The 11,514-nt window shown below is 29.6% G+C and overlaps 1 protein-coding gene across 1 annotated transcript; it reads right to left on the bottom strand.

The window, feature by feature from the left end:
- Positions 1–967: 967 nt before the first annotated feature.
- On the bottom strand, positions 968–5,971 carry LOC137828447 (lipid phosphate phosphatase 2-like). The gene is made up of 8 exons (XM_068635033.1): positions 5,792–5,971; positions 3,706–3,929; positions 3,487–3,574; positions 3,290–3,399; positions 3,084–3,177; positions 2,204–2,392; positions 2,065–2,124; positions 968–1,504 (listed from the first exon to the last, which is right to left on the bottom strand). The coding sequence occupies exons 2-8, from the start codon at positions 3,919–3,921 to the stop codon at positions 1,293–1,295; spliced, it is 969 nt and encodes a 322-aa protein (XP_068491134.1). The 5' UTR covers positions 3,922–3,929; positions 5,792–5,971; the 3' UTR covers positions 968–1,292.
- Positions 5,972–11,514: the final 5,543 nt, after the last annotated feature.

Here is an 11,514-nt window from a genome sequence, read left to right as displayed (position 1 = left end):
TAGAACGATTTTTTAAAATAAGGTATCAAAATGATCTTGACGAAGTTACAGAAATCAAATAAAAACAGAGACTAAATTAATAATTAATTTTTATTTTTTTTATACATTGCTTCAATTTCTTTTATACACTGTAACTTTTTCTGTCTTTACTTATACTGTGGTGTGAAGCAGTGAAATTTTTATAATGAAGTATACTTTTATGTACTTATATTTCTTTTATACAGGTGAAGGATAAGTTTTAAATATTTCAATACTTTAAAATTAATGATGTTTTTTTTGTGTCACTTTATTTTTTAAAACTTCTCATAAATTTTTGTTTTTAAAATTAAAAATGGATAACTTATGACAAATAATTAAGAAATCATGTTAAGGTTTTCGATCGGAATTCAAATAATGAATCGTCAAACTCATTTTTTGAATAATGAATCATAATTTATATAAAATGGTAAGATTCATAAACAATAAAGAAATAGTACAAGTATTAAGCATGTGAATAAAAAGTGATGGAAGGAAAAGTCACCCAAAAACCCCCCATCTAACAATATTTTAGTGATTTAACTCTAGTTAACCATTTGTACAAATCCATATTACTTTCTTTTATTAAAGTTATATATTAAATAATACCAATACAAGTATGAAATATATTTTACGTACGAAATCATTATATTAAGAATTAAAATATTGTTGAACAGTGATTTTATACTAAACAATGGAGAAGCAAACAGTAATTTTATAGTTTTTAATATATATCTACTGTTAAAAATAGATTATAACTAATATCAGGTGACAATATGATAATAAAGCAAAAGACAAAAAATATAAAATTTCAAATTTTATAATACAAGAAAGTATGTTTATATCAAACTACACAAAACTAAAGTATAATCTGTCCTAACTGAGGAAAAAATTGAATTACAAAAAGTAAGATAACTTCCTCTAGAAAAGTGAAATATGAACACTCACAAAAGAGAAATAAGTACGGAAAAAATATATTAAATTTTCTCGAGCATTTTAACTAGAGGAGTTCTAGAAGTTCTATTATTTTGCTCCCTTTCCTAGCATTGCAATTTATCGTATAGTTCAATCTAGGGAAAATAAAAGAGAACTAAGAAGACATCCCAAATTTTCAATCTAGCAACCATCTTATCTTAAAAGCCAACTAAAGGAATGTGGAATTGATATCATTTAAACGGCCAACGATGCTAAAGTGGTTTATCCGCACTTGAAACTCACGAAGCCTATAATTTTTACAGATTATGGACATGTTGATGTTTCCTATGTCTTAACCACAGTCAGTGTGCTCTTACATTTTGGGATCCACGTAACATGGGGCTTGAATCCCAGCTGTTGCCTCGTGTATCAGCATCATTTTGAGGTGGAATATACAAAGATACAGCCTGAAGCTCAGCAGATTGCGCATGATGAATCTCATTATTCACGGTAGAGGGCTGAGCACCATTACGAGATTCAGACAACATCTGGAAATAAGCGTGAGGTCCCCAGCCTACATATACAATAATGTAAAATAATACACACATATCAAAATTGTAATCGAATAATTTTTCTTCAATATCTGAACTAGAACCCATAAAAGATAATATCAGCCTGGGAATTTAGTTGAAAATTCACAGTCCACGAGATTGTCTAGCCCAAACTTTTATTAGATTGGGGCCTAAGTTTGGAACTAAGGCCGAAGCAATAAACTAAACTAAATTTTAAAATTATAAAACTGTAACTATTTGGCATAAAAAGGTATTTTTGAAAAAACAAATTTAGACACAAACATGGAAAAGTTGTAAAAGAGATTATTTTCATACTGAACCCTAATTCGGTAAATTATGAGTATTTACAAGTAATTCGGTAAAACGTGTTTTCTAAATTTAGATCAGACCCACATATTTTGATCAAGCCCGAGTCTGGCTAAAAGTCCAAAATGAGTGTAGACTGATATTTCAGAAGTGGCTAGACTGATTTGGCGTGAAAAGGATTCAAAGCAAATTATCACAACAACAATATTAACACATACTATGACGAGATGATGGAAGGGACAATTCATGGTCTTACCATCTAGGTCGTAAGGAGGTGGATAGAATTGTAAGTAACAAAAGGAAGCAATTATAGTCCCTGGTAAAAGAAATTCGTATCAGAAACTTTGCAAAGACTTTATTGAAATACTTAATCAATATGGTATTGATATACAAACCTATAAGAGATCCAGCAAACACATCTTGCCAATGATGCCAATAATCATCAACACGAGAGACAGCAATCATAGCTGCCACGAGGATCGGTAAGAAAATAAGACACAGCTTTGCAACATGGCCCCTGCGGTCAAATACCCTAATTTTGCCAGATAGATACCAAGAAAGATAAACAAGACCAGCAAAGGACCCTGCATACAAAAGAAACATGTCACTCCCAAGATACTGACGACACAAACCCGAATCATATATTTTTGCCATGAAAGAAGACAAATACAAAAGGTTGAGAAACTAAGGCATTTGATATATGTTTACTAATGATTTTATTTCCTGTTTACAAGAATATGGAAGGAAATGGTGAAGAAAAACAGAACAACAAAATATTCTTTTCACTATTTCCTTTCCAAGTTCGAACATCTTGGAAACATAAACTATGAGAAAACAAAGTAGTATATTTTGCAATTATAAATGAAAACAAAAATATGTAATCAATCAATAACACGGTAGAATTCTTTGTTTATACTTTTAACAAGGTAGTATTTTTGTAGGTCATTGAAAATATGACAACAAATATGAAACCGAACGCCACCCGAATTTTCCAAAATGGCCAAATACCTCAACCTTCTGAAAGTAGTATGATTAATGAAGGCCGTAAAAGAATTATTAACAAATAGTTTCTTTAATTTGAAACTCATCAAATACAATTTCTGCGCTTGTAGTTCTATTAGAATAGACGAACTTCATCATGAACATACTGTGAGATTGTAACTTGTATAGATATCTGGAGTCAACAAGTTCACCCAATGGAAATTTCAGGGATAAAAAACTTTTTCTCTATCTGAAATAAAACCTCTCAAAGTTAAGATTGTAAAGAGTACTTACAAGAGGTATGTCCGCTGGGGAAACTTTTGTGCCCTTCCTTAATAACACCCTTATCCCCAGTACACTGAACATTACTTGTTACTGGATCAAACACCTGATCATATCATGCACCAATGAAGAGTTCATTGAGTAGTTAAAAGCTGTACATCTCAAATGGTAATGCATTAAGAAGACTATTTAGGAGGTCAATAAAATTGAAAACCCACCCCTTTTCCATCAGGGAAACAACGCCAGAAGAAATCTGGCCTTGGCCGTCCAACACCATCCTTGACAGCATCAGTTATCACCGCAGTAATGAGTACAGAAAATAGAAGGCCTGAGATGCATTCGGTAAAAGGTTTCAGTATATCAAAGTGAAGTGCAAACATGGACAAAAAAAGACTAGTAAGGTCCAGAAATGTACCCAATATAGCATGGTGGAAGTCATAGACGTCCTTTCGAATGAAATAGTAAACGAGAAAAACAGCCAGTGGTAACAATATGGCTACTATCTGTTCAGGAATTGTAAATCAAAAACTTATATCTTGAATATTAACCAAGTCAAGGAGAAACATAACATATAATCTCAGTAATGAATAATTTTCTTTGAATTGAAGACACAATCCAAGGAAGCTAAATATACCGGAACAGCCCAAAAGGGAATAGTATTATCTTTCAATGGGTATCTAAGGTCTGTCATCATCCCCTCCCCAACGAAACGGTGAAATGGCTCTATTATATTCAAGACGGCGTCGATGATCACAAGAAGCAAAAGAATCAACCAGTCATGCATATGTATCCTTGCCACTCTAGTTCCATGTGATCTGATAGTATGCGTACCCAATTGAATTTCTGGCATCTTTTTTTCTGCAAACGACACATGGGAAGCTTAGTAGGATTTGTGTTAAAGATTGAAGTGCCAAAAGAAAACAGCAAGCGCAGAAACAGAAGAGGGTACAAAACTAAAAAACAGGTCACAGTGATAAATATGTATATATATGCTGTTCTAAAGTGACCCAACAAAACGGAAAATTGTTGAGATTGGGTCCTAACAAAAAACAGCTACCAAGCCTTTTGAGATCAATCAGCACCCTAATGCACAGCCATGGATAATATTTATAGGAAAACCAACAACATCCAAATCCTTATTAGTTATTTCACTAATCCTATAGTTTTTCTTTCTCCGTTAGCCTATGCTTCTAGCTATTAGGCTACCTTCTATCTGATCTATTTTCCCTAATAATACATTACTTTCATACGGGAGTGTCTTGGCCCACGACGAAACAAAACTCTCACTCAACCCAAATACACCGCAAGACCATATAATTTTTTTTTTCCAAATGCTTGCTCCCATTGGAACAAAGGTTGCAAGAGACCTCAATTTCAGAGTTACAGTTTCATTTCATAAGGTCTGATTGAAATATAGTTCAGTTCGGTTAATGTGAGTCTAAAGTGAAGCTCGACATACTTTGGAATTCGGGATTTAACTGAAACAAATGCACATATTATTTCTGGTACAGAGACGATTATGACGTTAAGGTATAGCTCTATTTTCCCTACGGGACCTGGATTGCCTGTGTAGTCAGTTTTGACACATACAATCCTGCAGTCATTATCAAGTAGCTGAAATCTTTTTTATATTTTATTTTGTAAAAATTGAAAATAAATAAATAAATAAGCTAACAAAAGTTCTACACTTTCACTGCAGAGAATTCTTATTAAGAATCACGTATCCTGGCCGTTGCCTTTATTGTTATGTCGGAGGATCTTATTACGTGTACTGTTTCAGCAATGTACTATATATCTGATATTTCAGTTTTATATTCGGCAAATCGACCATACCTGATTCTGTAGCTTATTTGTGGTTTTTTCAACTGTTTTCCTACAAGAATGAAGCACGCGTGTGTATAACATCTCAACAGGTATGATATAAAACTGGATTCAATCCTATGATCCTTGAGTTATACGCTCACAGGTAAGATATATGCCATTAAACCTTATTAAATCTGATTTTCAAGCATCTCTCCCTCATCCTCATGTAAAATCCCACAAATATATTAAGAACACACACGATAGTTCACTTCAGTTTCAGTCACAAAATTCGTAAAGACACTCTGCCCTATCACCTTCCCTTCTCTAATCAAAATCACTGTTAAGAAAGGCCACACGCTCTACATAACAGAAAACACATGCAAGTAGTATATAAGTTATAATCACAGCAATAAAATATCACATTGAATCCAAAATTTTTTTTTTAAAAAAAGAAAATCAAAAGCACTTCGCACTTGTAGCAGCAACAAACACATAGTTGCATCGATCTGGTCATGGTTTCTTCAGTTTTTTTATTTTATTTCAGAAATTACAGAGACAGAAAATCAAGCGCTTCTCATATTACTGCCATAATTATTACTTCAAAGTTAAAATCAAATCACATCAAACCAAAATCGAACAGGTAAATCATCGATTGAAGACAGTTTGACTATAAACTTCTTTTTATTTGTCACTCGACGTCGTTTCAAGAATCAAACGAATTTTGAACTCCGGTTACTCAATTCGTGATGGTTTTGAGTTAAAACAGAAAATAAAGAAAGAAAATAGAACATGCGCAGTGGAGTAGAGAAAGCGAGAAAGACGCAGAGAGACGCGTTAAGAAGACAATGTAATACGAGAGAGAGAGAGAGAGAGAGAGAGAGAGAGAGAGAGAGAGAGAGAGAGAGGAGCGAACTCACCTGCAACTGCACGTGCACGAGATTCGAGGCAACGGAAGGAGAAAGAAAGAACGAAAGAAAGAAGGTGGAAATGTGAATTGGAATGAATGAGGATTGATGTCTGCAAAGCCTATTTCAAAATGACAAAAAGAAGAAGGCGCGTGGGGATTATTAATAAAAGGAAAACACTTTAGTTATTATTATTATTTTTCTCTCTCCTTTTAATATTTAAGACCATCTCCAAAAACAAAACTATACCACTTAATGCGTGGTTTAACAAAATGTAGTTTAATATATGATAATAAGAATTTCTAGAAAATTACTTTGTTGCTTAACAAGAAAAATTGGAAAAATTGTAAAATAAATATTTTTTAAATGTCGGTGCTTATAAAAAATTTGTTATTAAAGTAAAACTTATAAAAATTAATACGAGTTAATTAAAAGTAATGTATTGGAGATGCTTATAAGAATAGTATTGAAGATTCTTTAAGTCTGGGTTAAGTGCTAGTAAGGAAAATATTTGGTGCGTTCAATCGTCACTATACATTGTTTATATAAATCAATATTAAATACAATTAATGTATTTTTCTTCTTTTGTAGAATATTGAGTTGAGTTTTGAAAACAAAACAATACACATCACTATCGTATTTCTATTTAATATTTTTATAATTTCAAATTTTAAAACACAAACCTTTGATCTATAAAATACAGACAACAAAACACTTTACTTGTTTTAATTATATTTTTAAAGTTAGAACAAAAAAATCCCGATAATAGACACTAACCTAAAAAAGTTAAAGAAATTAAACACAGTGAAAAAAAGAGAGAAATAAAAAAAAAGTTTAAACACGTGGCGAAAGAAACTCCTAAGTAGAAGAAAAAAATTCTCACCTTCTACTTAATATAGTTAAATTGAAAATGTTCAAAACTTTAAATTTTACATATCTTAATATAAATTCAACACAATGCAAAATAAATATTATATTTAATCATTTTATTTTCATATAATAAATAAAATAATTACAAGATAGAAAATAATATATAAATAAAAAATAAACCTAGAAATGGTTTAGATTCTAATTACCCTCTTTTACTAAAACTATATATGTTTTCAAGATAATGAATGCATGTAAAGAAATGTTTTATTACATTGGTTATGAATTCTATAAAGATGTAATATATAATATTAAATCATTATTATCAATGTATGTTCTCATTAAATGTTAATGTGATATTAACACGTTAAAATGTTATATTTATCTCTCATCATTGACACTAATGAAGTCAAATTTATTTAATATTTACTAGAATAATAGAATCGTTTTTAAGTATTTAAGTGATTTTGTAAACTCTAAGGAGCTAGTGACAAACGGACACTTTCAATTAACAAATAATAAACCAGTGAGTTATTTTTTGTAAAAAGATGAGGAAATACCATTAAAATGTGAACACCTTTATGAGTAGTATTCTTTATTTTATTTAATATTTTTTCATCGAACAATAATAATAATAGTACATTGTTAAATGACAATATAAACCCTTCACACGCTTTTGGCTTTTCCTTTTCTTTCCTTTGACCACTCATTCAATATTTGCATTAATGTCTCCCTTTTGTAAGAACATTGGAACCTGGCGTGTAAGTATGTCACATGGCAGCGAACACCCATTTTACTTTTATTGTATATTTTCCAACATCCAAATTCACTTTGTTTACATAATTATTTGCATTTTCTTAACTTTAGTTCAGCTACTTGTTATCAACATTAGAAAATGTTCCACAATAATTTTGTCCTAACCCCTTTTTTTAAAAAAAAGAAAATGGGAAATTCCTCTTTAAGGAAATTTCTCTTTAGAATAATGTTAGAGGTTCGAAAAAAAATATAAACTTTTTACTTGAATAAGTCAATTTTTTAAAGTATTTATGTGTGAATTTGATAGTATTTATGTTTGAATCATTTTCGATCATATTAGATATCAATCTAAGCACAGTAAGGATTTGAGTTTTGAGTAGTTTTTAAGTCTCATTAGTTTACGTCAGAGGTTGAAGATCTGTATGATCATGGGTTGAACTTGGTATGATTTATGGTTGAATTATGTCTGATCACGGTATTTTCGAGTGATGGGATCAGAAATATGGTAATTGACAAATACACTGATTAGACTTATTATAACTTAATATGACTAGGAAACAAAAAGGAACGATCTGACATAAAAGTCAATAGAAATCGATCATCAAGATACAAAATTCATTAGGGTTGAAAACTACTGTTTATGGCTTAATTATATGTAGAACAATTATGAATATATATATATATATATTTTATTTTTTTTATTTGTGGGAAAGTACACAATAGAGTAAGGTTACAAAAAAGCAAAAGGGCAAAAGAAAGAGGAAGTTGGTAGATTGTCCTCTGGTGAGGGTTTAGGGTGTAAAATAATAATAGTAAATGAGACATTGGAATATGTTTGAGATGGATGAAAGCAAAGAGACAATGTAACGGGAAATAGATTCACAGTTTCAGAGTTTGAAAGGGTGTATAGTGGGCATTGAAAAGTGAAGTTTCTCAGGTTCCCCTTCAATAATATTTTATTGGGTTTGAATATTCTTCACCCAAACAAAAGCTGGGTTGGGAATTTAGGTGTTACATATTCCTTCCTATATATACCTACCGTGTTTGGAGAGAACTTTCAATAGAATCATGCGGTGGAACTGCATTCCCATTTTGGAATCTTCAACTTCTTCTCACTTTCAATCCTTTTTTTTTTTTTTCTCTTCTCACTGTTTCAGATTCCCCAAAGTTATGCGATTATATCTGTGAAAATATTTACATTGTATTTGGACTCTAAATTAATTTTAATTTTAGTTTTATCAAATTTATCACATGAAATCGCCATTGAGATGAGATTATATTGGCATAAATAACACATGCCAAAATGTGTTTTTAGATTCTAAAATATTGTTCACATTCAAGTTTAGTTCATAAATTTAAGTTGTTTATACAAAATATTTTTTTTTCTTTTACCTTTTTAGATAATTTTATCACAAATTGCTAATAAGTAATTGTTTCATCTTGTTTTTATCGTAAAATATATTTCAGAAAAAAAATATTGGCTTAACGGGATTTCTACAGAATGTACTAATATCAAAGGGTAAAGTCTAGTATTTATTTAATATCAAGTTTTCAAAAATATTAAAAGGTAATTTACACTATTCTAGAAGAAATCCAAAACTTTGACCTTAAAACACATAAAAGTTATGCAAAGGTTATGTAATCATAGTTCAAAATGTTGAAAGTGTGACAATGAGAATGTTTGGAGTTTCAATTCCTTGATTTGGATTTGGTTGTCATAGAGGATGACAAAAGATCAAAAGCCTGGTTCTGTTATTAATTCCGACATTAGTAAAAAACTGTGTTTGAAATTATTGTTATTTGAGGTGTCAGCCTTGCTGAGATGACCAGTTGCATTGTGATGCCTAACATGAGAACTTTTATAAAAAAAAAATGGTGCCTGAAAATATTTATGATTTTTATTTATGGTAAATGAAAATATTTAAAATTACTTTTAAATATAAATTTAAATCAACAACAAAAATATATACTTTTAAAATAAAAAATATTTTTTTATAAATTGAGATCTTATTTAAAACTTAAATTTTATTTTTATGTCGGTACTAAAAAAATATTAAAAAACTTAGTTTTTATCTTACGACCTTGAACTAGAGATTTCATAAGAGTATATATATATTATAATGGAAGAAGAGTTGAATTGGCATATATGATGGCACTATCCCTATATCATGCCTTCCCCAGATAATCAAAACTTACATAAGCATTCATTGAATCTATGGTTTATTCTTTTTTTAGTACTTTGATGTTAATAAGTTATAAGATAGCAGTGTTTTTTAATAGTAATTTCTAAAATCAGTTTTTGTCAAATATTAGTTAATCATCACTTATTTATAGCTCAACGATTAAGTCACTAAACAAATAACATTGTGTTATGTTCTGCACTGTATAAATTTGTACTGGACAATCTTAAAATCACTTTCTCAAGCATATTGTACCTAGAAAGGCTATTCTGTAGAAATATTTGATGATTTTAGAAAGAAAAAAAAAACAAATCATGTAATCCTCTTAAAACCAAAACACAAAAAGCTTCTATCTCTCCTTCTTATACTTTCTTTTTCTTTCTTTCTTTCTAACTTTTTTTTTTCTCCAAATCTTACATATTTCAAAATTTAATCGCACCTTATAGCAATTGTAGACCAAAAATAATTCATATTTGCTCTAAAGTTTTAGAGTTCTTTCATTTCTTATCATCAATTTGGTGAAGTCAATTGAGAAAAGTCATCATCTTAACTTATTTTATCATAGGCTAAAATTTGATTATGTTTGGAGCCACCAATTTTATGTATAGCCTTTTTAACTTAAATTTTGGAGGATTGCTTTGAAGATAAGTTTTTCAGTAAGGGAAACTAGTTTTAACTTTTTAATAGTATACTAGACTAGATAATATGAACGTGGAGGTGACGTGGTCATAAATTTCAATTTATCTTGTATGAATGTTATTTGTTGAAAATTGTTTGATTCTATGTTGTTTTGAAGTATAGAGAAGATAGAGAAGATATATTTTGATAGTTTGGTATTTAGATGTTGTTTTGATGACGAAAAGAATAATGAATGTTGTTGAAATGGATTATGAAGGGTTTGGAAGGTTGTTTTTTTGTTGAAGATTTGAAATTAAGTTTGTTAAAGTTACTTAAGTTTATGATATTTTTACCCAAGTGAAAATAGTTATACAACTAAGTCTATTATCGGATCCATTTTCATTCAAGCAAAAGAATTTTGACTCAAGAAAAATAATTTTCGGTCAAGCAAAAATAATATGGTCTCTACCAAATTTTTGCTCAAGCTAAATTTCGTTCTTCTTCTTTTCTTTTCTCTCATTTTCTTCTTGTTTCTTTGAATTGATTTATTTATCTACTATAATGCTTTTAGAAATGAATACTTTTATAAATGTAAAGTGAATACTAACTTGAATGTTCAATTAATTTATGAAATTTTAAATTTCGTATATTGCATGAAAATGGTTGCCAAGAATAGAAGATTTTTTTTTGAATTTGAGTCATTCATTTGGGATAATGTGAGTTGTTGTTTGTTTATGTGTTAAGTATTGATGTTTATGTTGTAATAGATATTCCTAATTTCAATTATGGTTTAAGTCACATAAATTAAGATATTTAATTGTGAGAAAATGATAAAGGAATTCACCCACTCCGTGACATAGATGCACAATTTGAATTGTATTGAATTTACCTTTATACCATAATTCTTGGATTCTCTTGTAAATCTAAGTAGTGCTTAGATAATATGTTAGCATCTAGTAAAACTTCCTTAATATGACCCTTTTGAAATGCATTGATATTTTGTTTGTTAAATATATTGGTTGTATAGATTCATGTCTGATCTATATGGTTCTTGTATTTTGGTATTTGAAGAAGATTAAATTATTGAGATTTGTTATTTTCTTTTATATTTATTGATGAAAATTTAATTTAATAAACTTTTTACTTTGTGAATCAGGATAACCGTATTACATACACAAATATATATAACTGCTAAAGCAAATAAAATAAAATTTAGACACCTCCTTCTAAATATCCTCCTCTATTAGGTCCAAGACATATACAGTAAATATTTTTTTTGGGTGTTACAAGTATAATTTTAAAAAAATAAAGCAA

Source organism: Phaseolus vulgaris, chromosome 7 (assembly GCF_000499845.2).
Source record: "Phaseolus vulgaris cultivar G19833 chromosome 7, P. vulgaris v2.0, whole genome shotgun sequence".
Taxonomy (NCBI): Eukaryota; Viridiplantae; Streptophyta; class Magnoliopsida; order Fabales; family Fabaceae; genus Phaseolus; species Phaseolus vulgaris.
Note: the sequence above shows the minus strand (reverse complement) of the source record. Positions and strands in the feature narration are given on the sequence as shown.

Excerpts from the sequence above, each read along its gene's own strand:
- LOC137828447 (XM_068635033.1), bottom strand. The coding sequence starts at position 3,921 with ATGCCAGAAATTCAATTGGGTACGCATACTATCAGATCACATGGAACT. Across the intron at positions 3,400-3,486 it reads CTTCCACCATGCTATATTGG|GCCTTCTATTTTCTGTACTC; the intron begins GTACATTTCTGG and ends AATGCATCTCAG. Across the intron at positions 2,125-2,203 it reads GTTTGCTGGATCTCTTATAG|GGACTATAATTGCTTCCTTT; the intron begins GTTTGTATATCA and ends TTCTTTTACCAG.